The 19,301-nt window shown below is 43.0% G+C and overlaps 1 protein-coding gene across 2 annotated transcripts in view; it reads right to left on the bottom strand.

The window, feature by feature from the left end:
- asic2 (acid-sensing (proton-gated) ion channel 2) overlaps positions 1–19,301 on the bottom strand; it is a 273,460-nt gene that overhangs the window by 82,434 nt on the left and 171,725 nt on the right. The window contains exon 1 of one of the 2 annotated variants that reach the window (XM_031867641.1): positions 9,231–11,554. The exons of the other annotated variant lie outside the window; for it this stretch is intronic. Coding sequence (XP_031723501.1) covers positions 9,231–9,923 — 693 coding nt within the window. The 5' untranslated portion in view covers positions 9,924–11,554. Of the gene's footprint in view, positions 1–9,230; positions 11,555–19,301 lie in introns of those variants that run through there. 2 annotated transcript variants of the gene reach the window in all.

A 19,301-nucleotide genomic window follows, 5' to 3' on the forward strand; every position in this document is an offset into this window, starting at 1 on the left:
ACACACACACACACACACACACACACACACACACACACACACACACACCTGAAAGCTGTCCAAAAGCCAAAAGCTGCTCATCCCTGATCAACTTGGCTGGGGCAGCTGGGGATTAAGTGCTTGCTGAAAGGCACAAAGGCAGCAGTAATTGAAAGGGGAGACTGGGTTATGGCTGCAATCGTGTTTCTCTCACCTTGAGACTATTTCCTGATATGAAGTTGGAAAAGAAAACTAACGGCGCGTAACAGAATTACTATCTGTTTTTTCGACAGATAGCGCCAGAAACCATAACAACTCCGCCACATTTCCTGGGTGAAATAGTAGCAGCATTGCATGCGAGAATCTGATAAAAGCATGAAAAATGAGATGAAATGGTTGTTACGTTTTGATGCACATGACTGATGTGGCTGGCACCAGCGCCATCATGTTTCACAAGTCTTTGATCGAATCAGATGCTGTCAATAATGCACATTAGGGAGCCAAATGTGATAAGGTGGATGCAGCAAGGGGAGATTCAGCTGCCACAGCCTGCAACTTGTGTCTCCTGATGCCGAGCTGCATTGAGACCCGAGCATCGTCAGAGCTGGGCTTATCACTGCGGACTTCAACCTACGCAGCACCACACCACATAACGCCTACCACAGAGGAAGGAAGCAGCCCTGAAAAGGTTAAAAGCTTGCAGACTAAAATGGTCATATGTTAGGTGAGCTCTAATAACCGCAGGGGACTGCAATACCCTGACAATCTTATATATATATATATATATATATATATATATATACATACACACTGTACGTATATACAGCGTGTTTACACAAAGATGTTGGAAAGATGTTCTTGGCCTGTTTCCAATAAAACAGAAAATAAAACATAACCTTTGCCAATGGCTAATTAATTCCTTTTTCGCAACTAAGCTTTTATACAAGAATTAATTGAACAAAGTTGAGACTGCCATCGGGGCTTCTGTGAGAAAGAGATCATGTGCTGTAGAAGATAGCTACACCGTTTTCTGCGCACTCTAATATAATATTATGTGTGAGTGTGTGTGTGTGTGTTTATAGCTGTGGGCTGATTGCTGCTCTGTTCCATGATAAGGGAAACCTGAGGAGAGCCAGACAGAGCCAGTATCACACGCTGAGAAGCCCATATTGGTGCCAGCGCCGTGCCCGGTGATTGATCCGCCAAACAAGTCCTGCGGACACAGCCAGCCAGCTCTGTTCCTTGTCCCTGCACTTTCCTTCAAGCACTACAGCCGTCCAAGTACATGTTGACCAGTTTTAGCAAAAGCACTGGTTCATGAATATGAAGAAAACACTTAAAGTATACTCCATTATCCACTCGTGTTCATAGACGAGGCTCTACTAAACAGGGCTGTACACTGAATATAAGCCTCGCTGCCTTAAAGTTGCAAGGCAGCAAGGCTGATCTTGCATTCACAGCGCTGCTTCACCACTGCACATGTTGAAGTACTGTTAGCAGATTGCTTCATTCCAGGATCAGTACTGATCCATCATTATGATACCTGTGGTTGAGGTGCTTCAGAAAGAAAGAACATCTACTGCAGCTTCACCATGGTTTGCTTTGATTGTGACCAGAGAGAGGGAAATGTAACTCATCTGGGACATCCATAACATTGTCCTATCGGATCATTTTCCTCAAATAGAATTGTCGCGTTCATGTCATATCTTAATTAAAAGGTTATTTGCAGAGAGTGTTCCAAGTCAGAATTACAATTTTTCTGACAGCTTCGATATATCTGTGTTGGCTCTTGGCAACTGCTTGGAAATCAAACAAATATGGACACCTCACATCGGCCAAAGACTGTTGTTTAATGTAATTAAACCCACCTTCAATGGATATGGCGTTATCTTGTCAATGCACAGTATTTTAACAGTCCGCTCGCCAGGAAATGTTTTTTGGCATTGTCGTCATTCATTGTATCCCGTGATTTCCAGGAATGCAAAATGCCATGTCTTTTTGGCTACTGGGTTGATTTTATTTCTAAAATAACAAACTCTATAATTCTTCAAACTGTGTTGATGGCATGAATGCTTCTAACTTTGTGAAGTGTGCTTCTAAGCTAAAAACATTTCTAAACTACTTAATTTTAATGCAAAAAAGTTGGATATCTAATCAAATCATTGTATTCACAACTGAACGCTCGACAATTTTGCGAATGTTTTATAGTTGATTTGTACTAAAGGTTCTAAATCTTACATTATGTAGATTACCATTTACATATGTGCCTCCTCTCACTAACACACACACACACACACACACACACACACACACACACACACACACACACACACACACACAGAATACAGAGACAATACTTCAGGTGGGTGTATGTTGCTCATAGGTCCAGAGAGTGAAAATAGACCTGAATCGTGGGCGTAGTGGTATGCATATCTTCAGTACAGACTGTTGTGTGGTGAGAGGAGATGAGCCGCGAGGAAGAACAGTGACTTCAGGTCAAACACGCTTTTCTAATACTGCAAACACCGCGTCTATCAGCAGCGATCACTTATGTCTTCCAATAAACACCTGACAACCCACAAATGATTTTTTTTCTTTAGTACATTACGCTGGAGATTGGACACAGCTTTAACTAATTATATTCATGGCACAAAGCAGCATCCGTTAGCTTTCTATTTCAAACACTAACCTTTTACAAGTTCTGTGGTTTATGCATCAATGTGGCCTCATGAATACTAACCATGTATAATCTTTTCATCTGCATTCAAGTCTTGCATTACACTGCGAGATTACGGCGACTGTTGGCTGAGGGCTATGGCTTCCTGGCTGCATCCAGTGGCTGCGGCATATCAATGACCAGCACCGTGGCCACTCATATGAAGACGCAATTCTGTTGTGTTGTGGTTCGAGCTATTTGTTTCTGAAGAGGGAAATTGGATCGGTTGCAGAGCACAGTAAGCCACCTGTGTTAATGGAATTGCTGTGGTTGAAGCTGCAGCTTCCGCCTGACTCCCACTCTTGTTTATTCTAAGCCAGATCAATAGCTGATGACTGATGGGGAAGGTGCCGGGTGGCCCACCGACCAATTTTTATTTCACAATGAAATAAAATGATTCACATTTGGACTTTTTTTTAAGTGTGTACTTTCAATGTAAATAATGTTCCAGTTTCATAACGCATCAAAATAGACTTATAGAGCTTGCATATTAAAAAAAAAAAAAAAGTGCCAGGGAAGGATCCCCTGGCCCCTCAACGGAGGTCCGGGCTATGCCCTGAATGTCCGTTATGTCTTTATTAACTGGCCTCCTGTCATTTTTTAAAAGTGACCCTCGAGCAAAGCAAGTGGAGTATGCCTGGTTTATGGTCTTCTTTACAGATTCTTACTGAGAAGGTCAATGACAAAGAGAAGAGACCTACATTATTACCTGGACGTGCTTAAAACTCAATTAGCAGCCCCTTCAGGCTCAGTGGTGATTGACTAGGCTTTGTGGATGGCTTCATGAGGCTGTCTGCCAATAAGCCTCAGTCAGTGTCCTCGGTGCCTTTATATGGTTCATGTGGAACGTAAGACGGGGGAAGTCAACAGGTGGTGACCACAGAGCACCGACAACATAACAGCACATAATTAGAACTGCAGGACAGAAAAGAGAAGGTGAAGCTGGGTCAATGAGTCAACGAGATGTGTACGTCTCCTGACTGAACAATGCAAGTAAAAATACATGATGTACACACGCCTTCCTTTTTCAGCTCTGAAAAATATTCTCTAAACATGCTATAGAGCAGTGAAATGTAATCAACGACGCTGTGTAGTGTACAGTTGAATTGCAAAGATTCATAGAGCAGGGCTTTCTGTCAGAAGGCTACCAATCTTTAAGCAACAAGAATGAAATTTGACACGAGAGAGCAGTTAAAGCCAACATCCACGCCCCTGATAACCCACGGTATCAATGGGGCTGTTAAAAATGGTGATGAGCAGAACTGACCAGGGTATTGCTAAAATACAAGGAGTAAAAAGATGAGAAATTCAACTGAAACAATCACTTAAAGGATTATATGTAAAAATCAGATTTTGTGATTATAAATTTAACAGTAGAGCAAAGGATTTGTTTCTCGATATGCACTCTTCCACGAGCAACACAAGTTTACTTTGCATTTATTAAACTTCTTCAGTTAATTAAAACAAAAAAAAACAAAAACTACCTGCACAGAAGATTATAGTTAAACCTGCAGGAACTGAACTTTGGCAACTTGCGAGCAGCAGAAAGAAGCTGTGAACACATCAGGGACATACAGTATCATTGGCTTTTAATTGGATATGACAAGTTCCGTGCTATACATCCAGCAGACACACAGAGCAGCATTAGTGCTCAGGTAGAGGCGCGTTTCTGGCCTCCTGATGAAAGGAAGTCCAATTTACGCTCTCCTTTTCACTCCTGACAGCTATTACATGCTCCAATGTGTGTTTGCCATTTAGTGCTGAGGTTTTTAAGAGCAAAGTTGTCGACCATAAAACCAAAACAATGACCTGAAAGACACTAAAAACTCTTTGTAGAGCAGTGGGGAAATGTGTAGTGAGGTGATCATTCTCTGTGGGTTCACTACAAGCGATTGCTTTCACATTTCATCCATTGTTAATATTTAAAAAAAGGTTCTCGCAGCTTCCATAAAAAGCCCAAACCTTCATAACACAAAATCTGACCCACAGTAATGTCCCCATATAACTCACCATTCAAAAACACACATGAGCAAACCTGCTCAGTCCAAACACTTAAAGAGGGTAGTGCAGCATTACTGTGGCTCTGCAATTATGGGATTTCTCTGGAGATAGATTTCATACATTACAGGGGCCAGGCACAGAGCTTCACCTTTTTTTCACACCCTGCCTAGAGTGTGATTAGGTGCTGCTCTCCAACTCTGAGCACTGCTTAATTTGTCATTGCAAGTGTAAATATCTCGTCCTCGAGAAAGCTGCGAGAGCGGGAGATGTGCATCTGTCCCGAGGAGAGAGGCTTATCAATCCGCAGCTAGCTATCATTTACATTTTATTGTGGATGGGTAGAACCGTTAGCCTGGCCTTTGGTGCCTCATTCCATCTCCAGCATCCCCCCGCCGCTAGATTAGGACTTACTGTGGGTGGCTGAGAGTATTGGAGATGTGGGCGCAAAATAGACCATCATAAACTACTGAAAGAAGCTAACAGATTTATTGATTAGCCAGCCTTCTAGTTCACATTCACTGTGATACCGTAGATTCAGCACATGGAATCCTGCTGCTGCAAGAGGTTGGCCAGAGTTATGGGACACATTTGTATTCCCAACCAGATGCTCTTTCTCTATATCATCTCTCCCTCGCAACCTCTGTAGCTTTCTCCTCCCCCCACAACCCTGCTACAGTTCAAAGCATCCTCTGTACTTATAATCCTGTAATAACCGACCGCAATCAAAACTGGATTTCTCACTGGTTTTCCAAGACAATCGTGCAGGTATGCACATTTTTATACATACACAACGCAAGGATTCTCTTGTTTATTTACTCACAAGTCTGTGTGCGTGTGTTCCCTATCCCATGTGTAATCAGGTTGTTGCCTCCTCTCTGGTTTTAGAGTGACAGTGCTCTAAATGCAGTGATAATGAATAGGCCTAGGGGAGTCTTTGCTGACTTGCGGCAGCAGGCTAATGAGATTAGCAAAACCACCAGGGCCCGTTAACGGCATAAGACCCCCTGTGAGGGAAAAAACAAGATGAAGAAGCAGGCAGGACTGGGGCCAATGTGGCTGTGATCTGCAAAGTACAGCTGACAATATCCAACACATTGCCCTTGTAACTACCAAAATATAACACACTTTAAATATTTATATTCTGTTACATGTTATTACTGGTCTCAGTGAGTTTGGGATCCAAATAAGTGCGACTGTGCAGTGCCATTGTGGGCCGCTGCAGTAACTTTATCCCTCAATGTCTCATCCGCTTTTGGATTTACTCCTATTTAAGAGTGATTGTACAGATTGATTTTCTTAAATTTGCACAGTAGATGCTATCAAGGACAATTTTCCCCTTCATTATCAGCAGCTTGATCCAATCTTATATATATTTAATGCCAGAAAATCATTCAGCTTGGGTCGAACTGCTACTACACTCAAATCGCCAAAAAGGGTTTACATGCTCAATTAATTTCACATTAGAAGTTCCACCGTGGTAATAGTCATTGTGAAACTAAATCCGGACCCCGTGAATGCATTACCATGACATAAAAACTGACGTCTGAACATCGAGCTAATAAAGCAGGCACATGAACAAACCTACAAAAACACTCTCTGCACTGACCTCTAAATTCGGCAAAAGAAGGAAAATGTCACTGCACTCAAAATAATGTGGTCGCTTCGAAAACCTTGTTAATGGATACTGGCTTGGGGGCAAGGTTTTGATAAATCCCTTCATTTGTATGGCACCGTTGTGATGCAGCTGAGCTGGAAAAACATATGAAAGTCATTCAGTCAATTCAACTGCTGACCATGAGCCTGTATACGACAATTACAAAATGTGAGCACATGATTTTATACACTGCATTTTAGGGAAATGAAGGCGGCCCTTTTATGTTTGCTGGAGTGCTGATTGTAATTATGCTGCCTTTGAGTGGTTGGTTTTAACGTTAGGGAGTGCACTCGGTGACATGCTTGAAATTAAATGGGTTTCTTAAAAAGTTTTCAATGCCAACACTGTAAAACTTGGAACTTGAATCGTCTCACAATTATGAGGGATTAGAATAGACTTCCTTCCTTTCATGTCGTACACATCTCCAGGTAAAGACCTGGCCAGTCTAACCTTATTAAAGGAGGCTTATTATGGAAAAACGCACTACTTCAGTTCTTGTGTACATGCATTTGTATCTGGGCTACCTACCAACCCACAGTTGGGTTGGTTCAGAAAGAACAGCTCAGCACAACACACTGTTCATGGCTCACATGGTTGACAGAAAGAGGATTGTAATAGAGGATGCAGGACCAAAGACATCGGGTGTTTCTCAAAGTCAAGGAAATATGTTTAAAATTTCAGATGCTACTTCATTGGATCCTGCCGAAGGTCTGTTCAAATGTCGAGGATCCTTTAAATTCTACCGAGGACCGAGTCCTTCGTTCAGAACATATTCAAGGACACACATGTATCCTCCCGGCTCCTAACAAAATAATACTTGGAAACTTTCAGTTACTTCACATCAGCAGTGCGCCGAAATCTGTTTCTGAACACATTTGAAGAGATAAATAGGGAATCCAGTTGCTGAATCTTCACTCATATTAGCTCTACAAGGCCCGATTTAAAAGTTACCTCTACAGATCCGTTGAGCAATCTATTAATAGCACCGATGACGGCAACTGCAGAGAGAGACGGCAGGGTAGAGCAGCACGATTCCACATCTAACTCGGTGAATTAAAGCTTGATTTTGACCAAACCAGAGTTGGGGATTGTTGGAAGTGGAAAGAGCAAACCAAGATAGTTTTGATGAGTTTTATTTTGTTTCTGTTGAGTGTGAAAAGTGTGTTTTACAATCGCAAGGTCAAGTGGTTGTGTATATTGTTTTGAGAAATGAAAAAACATTATTCCTACAAAAGAATTGTAACGTACTATATTATTCTAAATAAATAAAATACGCACATCGGCATACTTGGAACTTGGTAATTCCAATGGTTGCTCTCTGATTGCTAGGTAGGAGGCCTGCCTCGCCTCCGTAGGACCCTTGTTCTTGTCAAAACCCGGCACCTACATTACCCAAACTGCAAATTGACCACCAACAGTTCAGTCCGAGGTTTGGGGGTGTTCTGCTGGTATAGTGGCCGATGTGGCCTCGAGCTGCTAGTCTCAAGAAGAGATGAGGACAAGTCTACAGGGTTCTGGCTTGCTCACTTCTTTCTAACTCCACACCACCGGAAAGTTTTTCTTTTTCCAGCTAGTCTCTTTATCCCCCACCGATGCTGCCAAGGGATGTCACTTTAGGCGTTTTATCAGAATTTGCACAGCTCCCTTTGGAGCCAAAACGTGTTAACATTTGCAGTAGTACCTCCCAACACCTGTCAACGGACATCGACATGTAAAATTGGTGTTCAAGTACTTGACTGCATACAAGCCCAGCTGTCTTCCTCATCCCACTCATTATTATATGTATTAAATACTAAATATGTTTTTTATTTTGTCGTAATCTCTTGTGCCTGGATCAGCAATTAGAATGTATTGCAAGAAAGGAGGACTCCTCCACTGAAGGCAACAACACACAATACAATGAATGGCAATTGCTGAAAAAAACGTGTACAAATGATATCAAAAGTAGAGTTTCATGACCATCTTGATCATTTTAACTTAAAGTGTGAAAAGAGCAACGAACTCCATTGCAACAAGTGACGCGCCAACCATCATACACAACGTTTGCACACAGGTCTGCCATGTCTCATTTCGCCTTCAGTCAGCCACCGACTCTTCGGCGACAGCACAGAGATACAAAAGAACATGAAATGACAAAGAAGAAAAGTTTCAAAGACAGTTTGAGCTTCTGCATTACTGCAGAGAAAACATCTGCCACGGTTCAGTCGAGCCAAGGGAGCCAACAAGGCAGAGCGGGCACACAAATCCTCAAACCCGCAACCACCCACACAGAAAAAAAAGAAAGATATGAGAATGATCAGACAGAGACGGAGTTAAGTCCTCTGGGGGGGGGGCTGCACAGTACTGTAAAATCGTACATAATTTTTTGGATATGGAGGCCTCGTAGATGTAGCTCTTTCTAGCCTCAAGCTCGTATATAATCAATTAAACCCATGTTACATTATGTGACCATGGCTACTGTTCATTTCATTTTTTCAAATGTTTTTGTACTCTGCAAAAGCTCAATTCTTTTATCTTTGTTGCAAAAGCATTCATTTAACAAGAGCTCTGGGGGTGATTTAATAATTCTCCTGTTCAGGGGAATCTATTTGTGTGACGACCAAGAAAGCTCCAATAGTCAGCTATAACAGGAAGTTACGAGAGCTTGTATACTGTGTTTTTAACAAGAGTTTTTACAGCCTTATGAAGAGAATACCCACTTAAATGATAATGAAATGAAGCAATATGTTGTTTCAGCATGATGTAATGCATTTGCAACTGATGTTTAAACTGGAATAACTGAGAGTAACCACAGCATGTAAGGAGATGAAAGCACAAGGTGTGTTTTTGATGCTGATAGGGTTGTCATAAAGCATCCAGAATACAGAAAAATGAACTTACAGAAGAGAAGTTGTGAGCGCCACAGGGCTCTCCTCTGTATTTGCACGAGAGGAGCATGTCATCCAGTTGATGGCTCAGTCTGTCCATAAACTCCAGGTTGGTTCCTTCAAAGTTCCTGGGCGGCAGAAAGAGCCTGAAGTCCGACAGCTTCCCGAACCAGGCCTGACGGTCCTCTTGAAGCAAGTCCATGATCATGGGCCTCACTGTCCGGTTAGCCAGCAGTAGGCCCAGCCAGTGGCCAGCGAAATACAGGTCGCTCTTGGTGAGCTTGTAGAGGCGGATCGGGTTGTTGTTGCAGATAGTGACTGTGGGGAAGGCCAGTTCTTTGGCCCACTCTGTGTGGATTCGTGTGTGTGTGGGGAAAGAAAGCCAGTGCAGTAGGCGGTTGGAGGACCAGGATAAAAGCAGCCCCAGGGAGGTGCAGAGGGCCAGGAGCCAAAAGGCCCGGCGGCCCACAGACCCACCAGGGACGCAAACGTGCCTCAGGCCGTGCAGGCGTGTCCTTGATAGCAGAGTGGAAGTGACCCGAGCCAGAGTTGGCTTTGTAGGACGCCGCTGACGACCCTTTCTGAGCATAGCAGGGGACCCCCGCCGGAGACAGCGCCCCTCCAGGGCCATAGCTGCCCACAGCGCTCCTACAGCCGCGGGAAAGGCTTCATTTCCCAGCCAGGCCTCAGGGGCTGGAGCCCACATATAGCTCCAGGATAAATCCACTACTGTAATCCACACTTGGATGTGTGTTTGGCCTTATAAATATTGTACTAATGGTCCATGCAGGCTTAACAGTAGAGATACTAAATGCAGACGTAGTACCCACAAGTAACCCAAAGGAAATCTGTGTGTTTTGAAGTCATCCTTCCTCTACTGGTAGGGCTCAGATCAACTCGGCAGCAGCTACTTGTTGGTCAACTCTCCACGGTCTCTCAATCCGAGAGTGCTCCAATCATCCAACTCAGCAGGGGAAGGGGGAAAAAAATTCAACTAGGCAAATGTGCTCCAAGCAAGGCGGCTTCTACATGAGTGAGTACAGCATCCACCGCAGTTCGTGTGACAGTGAACAAGAAAGGATGAGACAGAGAGAGCGAAGGCGAGAGGGAGAGGGAGGGGACGAGAGAGGCAGAGAGGAGGATAGAATACAAAATACCAAGGGCTAAGCAGAGAGGGGGGAAGAAATACAACAAATGGAAGAAGAGAAGGTAATTAAAATAATGAGACGACAGCGGAGGGAATTGGTCGGTGTGGTGCGGTCTGTTAGAGGAGAGCTTGCCTTGTTCCAGCGCCGTAGTTTCTCTTCTTCTGAGTTACGCGAGTGTGTTTTTTCGGCTGCACTGGCTCACGGAAGCGTTCGGGAGCCAAAGGCGGCAATCAGTTCCTTGTCACTATTAAGAGCAAGCTTTAATAGAATTCACAAAAGTCTCCAGTGCTCATTGGTCCCACTTTTGCGATCTCACTTTTGATGCCTCGGCTTCTTCGTGATGTCACTGGTCGTCTCCTTGCCTGCCTCACCCCCCCCCCCACACTTTGCTTTAACCAGTGTCACTAAGTCCTGCAGGTAACCACAGGGCAGCTTCATCTCTTAGCGGACCTGCTTCTCAGCGCCACAGTCACAGTGAGAACCATGCTAACACACTTTCACATGGAGGCACTCATGCGCAAACACGGACACACACTCACAGCGGTTTGCTGCGGGGAAACCAGACCAGAGATAATCTGTTCTGTCACACTCTGATCTCAACATCTCTCCCCCTTTTCTCTGTCTCCTGTTACTCTCTCTCTTCTTCTTCTTTTTCTTCCTCCTCTCTAGTTTTTTCTCCCCCACTCAAAGGCAGCATCTCTAATCTCAATATTCCTCTCATGTCTCCTGCTCCTCCTTCTAAAAATACTCTCCCCCATATCAAATCCATCAACTTGCCCTCACGCTCCTCCTCCTCCGCTCCGCTCTCGTGTCAGTCAAGCCCTGAAAGCTCGACCTCCTGTCAGGCACCGTCTCCTCCTCCTCCTCCTCCTCCTCCTCCTCTTCTTCTTCCTCCACTTTGTGCACGCACTCCCTCACTTCTCCCCGTCGTCAGGAAAGGCTTCTCTGTGCACTTTCCTCCCTCAGTGTCCTTGTCTGCTTCCTCCAGCTCCCCTTGCTCCGAATGACTTCTCTCCCCCTCAGTGATCTCTCCTCCCTCTCTCGTGGTCTCCGGCGGTCTGCTCCTCTCTTTTTTTGCGCCGGTTTTCAGGCAGCTTGTCCTCCCGTTGCACCTCTCCTCCTCCTCCTGCGCCACAGCTCTGTCCACGCAGCCGGTGAGCCCGTCACTGATGAGAGCGCCTGTCTCTCTCTCTGCGCTAACTCGCGCTGTCCTTCGCCCCCCACCCCCCTTGTTTGTCTGCTGCTGCTGAGCCACACCGCTACTGCTGTGTGCATGAATGTGAAGGTTTGTGTGCAGCAGAGGAGAACAGCTCGACGTGAGCGCTCCATTATGCATCCGGCTAATTTATATTGCCTTTTACTGTAACTGCAAATTTGTTTGGTAGCACAGTGGAAGTAGTGAAAGGGTATGAGGTGTATGATCATTTATCACGTATCTCTTAGTTCTTAAGTGCTCCTCTTTGTTTATGAAAATGCAATTATTATATCTGATGGATTATGTTATGTTTGGCACTATGATTTGTCCTTTAAAGAATCGTTTGTTGTTAAGTTTTAGTGAACAAAACATTTTAGTTAGTCAGTGAACTGGAATCAATTTTGGCAAACACTTTTCATTTTCTTATTATTAAAAGGGACCATTGTCTTCTAGGTATTTTGAGGCTTGTTGCCATCTACAGTATGTACAGTTACCATGTTTACAGTTGTTCCAGTCTATAGTGAGGTTAGGTTTTATTCTTTGACAAAATTGCAATTACAAAAATAACTTTTTGTTTATTCTTGTTTTCAATGACCAAAAAGAGTACTCAACAAAACTCACTACACATAAAGACATTTAATGGAGATTTTTTAATTTTACTTACATGTGTTGATATATCTTTGAATTCCGCCTCTTTGCCTGTGTCATCTTTGACTCAAGCCTGTTCAATCAATTGTCGAGGTCGATATTAGCGGCTGACTTTAACAGTGTTGCCATTACATCGTTTGCCCACCGGGGAGCACTCACAACTTAATTCTTCAACTGTACAGTCTCCCACTCTATAAATAATGTTTGTCACAATTCTATTCAAGGGATCCATACCCAGACCAGCAATATGTGCCCACCAACCATCTCTGTCCAACAGAGTCATCAATGCAAGTAAACGGGCTTCTGCGCCAGCTCAACTCAAGGCTTCAATGCATTGTTTAATACATTTCAAGGGTTTACTCATCAGAATTCATCAGCGTTCTTCTTCTAACTACAGAGAACATTGTCTCCTGGTGGGATTAAAAACGGTATTTTCTGTTTCATTTTTACATTTCTTAGTTGCTGCTGTGAGCTGCTCTGAGGTAGAACTCAAACCCAGAATATAGGTCCTTTATTTTGTCTGCAATGTGTGGCAGCTCTGGATCATTATCACAACATCGGATCATTTTTGCCACGCTTTCCAAATAATTATAAACCAGCTTTGTAACACACGTCGAGAAGAATATCGAATTTGCTGCAAGATCAACCAAGTGCGTGGGCTTGACATCATTTTTGATTGGAGCACACGTTGCTTTCCATTGTTTGGCCGGATGTTCGGGAACACCGCTGTGATCTCATCTTTGAATATGTGATTAAAAGACATTTTTAACACAAAGAGAAACGCCGTTCCCAAACGGCAGAACAATATTAAATATGAAAACGCTGAAAGGGTAAAACACATTCATGTATAATGAATAACTGGACAAAATACAAACACCAGGGATGTGGTATAGAAAGACCTACTGTATGCGCACACACACACACACACACACACACACATGCTAGAGTCAGGGGCAGCCTGGATTCACAAGCTAAATAATTAGCTTTGAGCGATAAAGGGGTTTTTGAGTCCAACTATGGAGTCAGCGTAAAGAACATATCCAATTTGCAATTAATTAACCAACCCAAGCGTCAGACACAATTACACAGCACTCTGGCTGCGATGCCATGGCATGCATTTCATTTTAAATATCTCTTTATGTTTTCATCAACAACTTTGTCCCAGATCGAAGGACACATTGTCGAAAACTGGTAGTGAGAGAGCAGCCTGTAAATAGAAACCATAATTAAACATTCATAGATTCATGTTAATGAGGCCTAGAATGTCTCGGAGAATGGCGGGTGAAAATGGCTTACTAGGACAACGGTGGCTTTGCAACACTCGAGTCCGGCGTGAGGAAGGCAACAGTTGTCTATGATTCATGTTGGCCTTGTCTGTGGAAGCACAGGTGAGGCCGTGACACTGGCAAGTGAAACATGAGGGGGGTGAATAAAACCTGTGTCTCTTGTGTTGAGCTGCCATTCATCAAAACCCTAGTTTGATTTAAAATGACAGTGATGGCAAGCAAAGCAATCAATGGTTTTTTTTATACTTTAGTTTTCTAATCTGACGGTACGGTAGAAAAAAAACAACACTTTGGTTGGGTTGCCTCGCCTTCCGCCTTCTCCCTGAAGTCATTGGATTAGAAATGGACAGAAGTGATGATTCACTGGGTCACCACTGATTAAGCCAGGAGATTGATGGTCTTGTTGGAGCTGCACATTTATAAATGTCATTGCATCTAATAGTTGTTGTCAGGGTTCATAGAATAATCTAGAACTGGCTGCCTTTGTGATGGGGCAGAGGGGCTTTTGCTGGGGCCACTCTATTATCTCTGAATCACTGTTAGGCTTTGCCGGTGTGAAAGTATTGCGGTACAACGGTAAACCAATCGAGTGCAGCGTTTCTAGACTACGGCCGTCGCCATCTTGACTTTTTGCAAACAATGAACGGAAGTTACCATATTTGGACTGTGGAGGACTGACGTAGAGACGTTGTATACGGCTCTGCCAGAGGGAGAGACCTGTCAATCACAAGGTAGCCCCGCCCTTAAGCATACCTTCTTTTCTCGTAAATGGGATCAATGCAAGTTCAAGACACTTCCGTATTGGCTTCACTTTTCAGAACCGGAGGTCCTGGTGTTGACAACCAGCTCCTGAATTGGTCTCCTAATTCCTTCTCCCTTCACTCTTCCCTCTGTCCTGCCTCACCCCTTTTGTAAGCACTGTCACTGATACAAATGGAAGCGCCGGACAACGCTGGCATTAAATTCAGCCCTCAGCCACTGCCACATCATCTGCCTGGCTCGACCTAAAGACAGCACATTCTGTAACACCAACGTCGCTGATAACGAAGACGACAAAAAGAGAAGACAGCTCTCTCCTGCCCAGGCTGACGAGGCCAGTGGGGTCACCTCAAGTTTTACTCATCCGTCCCCCCCAATCTCGCATCACAGGGTCATCTCTAACAAGCTGAGATCAGAGATTGAGGAACTGGACGTGAGGTTTATGAATCCCACCGAGCTGCACTGCCGCCATTCAAATCAACACCAAGTAAAATCTGCATAGCATCAATGCAGACAGGAGGGAAGATGCCCAGGAAACACGCTTCTCTTCCTGTTTTGATAAATAAATAAAATAACTCAATGAAATCTGCAGATTTATCAAATTGGATACCAATTACTTGGGCAAAGAAGGCTTCTAACTGTAGCTTTATGAAATGTCAGGTCTTTAGCAAGTTAATTAATGATTTAATCATCAAGCAAAATCTTGATTAAACCAAGTCAAAGTGCAGTGCTTCTTATTGAAACAAACCCTCCCAACTTCAGTTTTATGATGGATTAGCTTTTTGCTGTCCAAGGTTTACGTCTGTGTGGGTGAGACCTGCGTGCTTTACAGAACGGAAGAATCATCTTATTCACCTCTTCAACACCAAGCCGGTCTATTTTCCATGTTTTCCTTGTAGAAACAGCAACTTTCTTTGCCGAATATTTGCCAATACCCAGGTTTTGGGTGGTTTTCTTCAGTAACGGTTGGTTTTATAATGACGAAACGTTCCATCAGCCAACTTTGCTACAGGTGCAGGATTGTCTGGCCTCTGCTAGGTGACTTATTGTAGCAGCAGCGTGGTGTGAACAACAGCACATACGCTTTGAATGAGTGTGACTGAAATGGAAATGAAAAGAATTAAATGAAAATAAAATGAGGATTTTTCATGAATTATTTTACTGCACTGTAGCTGTACTACTAGTTTACTGTCTAATCTTATTCATGCTATTTTTATTTTATTTTAATCATCTACTTTGTTTTAATCCTTTCAAATTAGATTTATTTGTCTGTTTGTAATGTGTGTTTTTATATTGCCTTGTGTTTCTTTTATCCTTTTGAATTTTAATTAATGTAACTAATCAAAAATCTTTCAAAAATAATAGTTTGAGTCTCATCCATGGTTAGAAGAGTACTCTACTGATTGCACTGAGATAACATTGTCAGGCTAGCGATGGACAGAAAAGGATCAAAAACTCATGCAGCAGAACCAGAGATTGTTTTATTCCAAGAATTCTTCTTTGTTGTCCAAACCTGGGTGCATGCATTACCCATAATGCAACTCGACTGCTGACAGTTCGTTGCAGATGGGAGAAGTTTGCCTCAAGGGCTTTCTGCCAGAAAGTGTTTCTTAGCTTTAGACAACAACCTTACTTGGTTAGGTTTAGAAAAATATCATAGTTCTGATTAAAATAAACCCTTTTAGCCCTGAAGGCAAACTTCTCCCGTGTGCCAGCTCAGACGGATATATGGCTGTGCTATGCTCGTAGCGGCTAATGTAGCCTCAAGCTGCTAGCTTCAAGCAGAGATGAGGAGCAGAGGTCTAGTAAGCGCTTCTAACTCCACACCTTCAGATTGTTTAAAATGTTCAAACGTGTCTTCAGTCTTCAGGCCTAAGCCTGCTGACTTGACATGGCATTCCCCTTTAAGTACTGACTTAAATTATTTAAAATATTGATAATAATATATGGTCGTTGTTTCACTTTGTCCCTGAGAGTTATTCATAAGCTGTAAATGTCATGTCACTTTAAGGATTAAGCAGTTTCTCTTGAGGTCAAACGTAGAAAAAGTGAATTATAAAGACAGATATATGCTGCAGGATATGCTTTTCGTTTTGGTACTATTTTTTGGTTGACTGAGCATGTGTTTGTGCTGCTCCCCCTTTATTTTGTCAAAGCACCACCACTTTTATTTAAGAACAATAGGCAGCAGTTGTTTTGGATCAGGCCCACACCTGGCTCACATTTAGACAAGGCAGGAGGCCTTTTAAAACAAAAAGGTGCTTAAAAATGTGTGTGAACAGAAACCTCGTGGGGAACTGGCAGGGCTGAGTGACTCCTTCATCTAAAATACGTGTTTAAAGTGTGTCTTTGTCACAATAACCCAAAAATTGGTAGGTTGATTATACAGCTGGATTCCCAGCCCTATGATTATAACATCAGCTCTTAAACTAATAATCTTCCCCAGCCGACACTACCTAAACACTCTCTGACAGTTTGGCAGCATCCCAGCCGCACTCTGCACACACATTACTGCCCTTTACAGCTCCCCTCAGCCAGCTGCTATCTTTGCACATCCAGGTCACGATTCATTCAGCAGATCAACCGTCGAAAACCAGTGACACGCAATCCACGTTTTGTAAGAGAGCAACACCTCAGCAGCTTTAACAATAAATAATTACAATAAGTATTACTGTATATACCCAAATTTGTTAGAGGTTGTTTGCTAAAAATGGCTTTTTTTTTTTGGGCAATTTATAAATAGACGAGCAACAGAAAATGAATCTGGAACTAGTTTGAAAACGGTTTAATCATTTAGCTTGTTTTTTGAGACAACAAAAAGAAAAAGAATATAAAAATGTACCGATTCACGGCTTCTCAATTGTGATGATTTACACCTGTGTTTACCTATGTGATAGTAAACTGAATTTAATTGAGTGTTGGGCTTTTGGTCAGACAAAACATACTTAATGATTTAAAGAAATGTGACGAACATGTTGTTCATTCTTTCATAGATCAAACCATTAGTCGAGAAAATAATCGCCAGCTGGAGCCCTAATTTGATTTGAATACACATTCACGCAGTTATCTTCGACCCTCGTGTTGTGTCCATTATTATGTGTCTGTGTTTAAGCCAGCTCTAACAATGAGTCTGTGCAGGTTTAAGTCAAGTGTAACTGCATACAGTCGATGGAAGAAGCAACAGAGAAAGTTCCCATAATACTAAAGGAAATATCCTATAGTGGCATGATTGTGTAGCCAGGTATGAGAACTTTGTATGTAACTTCATTGCTGTTTTTTTTTCTGTGCAACTTGTACAACATCGGCAGGCATCACAAATCCCACCATGTTCAAAGCTTCTTGCGCGTGTCACACTGTGACTCACTTCTTATCAGCTCAATTCTTCTTATACAAGTGTACCAGTTGGTGAGGGGCAGCATGTCGATGCTGTTGGCTCAGACGCCTGACTGCTCATGCGAGACATCGCTCTACTGTCGACTGTACCGTGAAGATTCAGACTGTTGCTGCGTCTGAAGATCGTCAGGGAGGCCATTTTGTGCCGCTCCATCACTTGATGGAATATGAAGACAGGATTTCGGGTGTAGAGGACTTTGTTCGGTAAATGGGAACACAAAGTTAGATCTTAATTCACTAGTGACAGGCGTGGAACCATAACAACAGCATCACAACAAGTTCTCCAAAATACAATCAGAACCCAGGTGCTGATGCACCGTCCTGCTGTTGTGCTCGGCATCTTTCTGTTCTGACTTCTCTTGTGAAGCATTTGTCACAAGGTTTCCAAGGTAACAGAGCCTCCAGCTGGACCGACATGCATCGGTGCGACAGCAGTGGGACTGACGGGAAACCTTTACTGTTCTATGATTTACGTTCTTACTTTGTCTTTACCGAGAATCAAATTCAATTACCTTTAAAATGAAGCTGTCCCAATCTACATCCTGCATAATAAAAGAAAGGATAAAGAAAACCTTGGCGAGGGAACGAAAAGCTCAGAGCCGAGACTGCCACAACAGCTCGAGCTAATGATGCTATTAGTGCTTCGAAGCAGCACAATCAATCAGTGAAGTGATTAGCATGAGCATGTACAGAGAGCAGGGCCATTAGTCAGATGTGCTGTGTATAACCTTCAGGACTCCGCTAAACCACCGCACTCATGCCTACACATGCACTAAGAAAGTGTGCACAACCAACATCTTTGTGTTGTGTGTGTGGTATCGTGGTTTCATGGCATAGATAGATAGATAGATAGATAGATAGATAGATAGATAGATAGATAGATAGATAGATAGATAGATAGATAGATAGATAGATAGATAGATAGAGAGCGAGAGAGAGATACTTGTACAAGAGAAACAGCAGCACACTGAACTGACGCTGGGCCAGATGAGGGTGACGAGGTGTAACAAGTGAGAGAACACACAGGGCAGTCGTGGAGCTATTGCTAAAATGTAGAATTCATCTGTAATTATTCCGCTGATCTGATTCCGACTCAATAATTGCAACCAGCTGTAACTTCTTCTTGGGAAACATTATGTGGATTTGGAGTAAAGGCTCCAAAGGGAACAGAGTCAGGCATTGGAGGGTGCGTGGTGCCGAGCATGCAGTGTTTCCCAAATACAGACCTTACTTGGGACTGAAAAAGTTGAATCTGTGCATGCCATGGTAAACAGTCTTTGACTGAGGAGAAAACATTTGAAGGAACAATTGCTGCGGGACGCTCATCTGGTAAGAAAGTAGAAGTGTAGTCCTTATCATCGCACACACCTCAATCGATGGTAATTAGCCTCATAGATTAGATTGTAAAGCTCAATTTTCATAGAGTTTATCAACTGACATTAACCTGTAATCACTGAATTAGCACCCTTAACCACAGGATAATGTTCAGTGCCATCAATTCCATTTTCCATTTCAGTACTACAGTAATTAATGTAAAACAATTTTCAAGTTCGTGCTGAAATTCAGTGAAATTATTGATAAACTCGGCAGTCTCGCTATGTGCCGAGGAAATATCGTGCGTTGTGGTGGTGGATGTGTGTTTGCGAGGAGCTAAA

Source organism: Anarrhichthys ocellatus, unplaced genomic scaffold (genome assembly GCF_004355925.1).
Source record: "Anarrhichthys ocellatus isolate YVR2014 unplaced genomic scaffold, GSC_Weel_1.0 scaffold40, whole genome shotgun sequence".
Classification (NCBI taxonomy): domain Eukaryota; kingdom Metazoa; phylum Chordata; class Actinopteri; order Perciformes; family Anarhichadidae; genus Anarrhichthys; species Anarrhichthys ocellatus.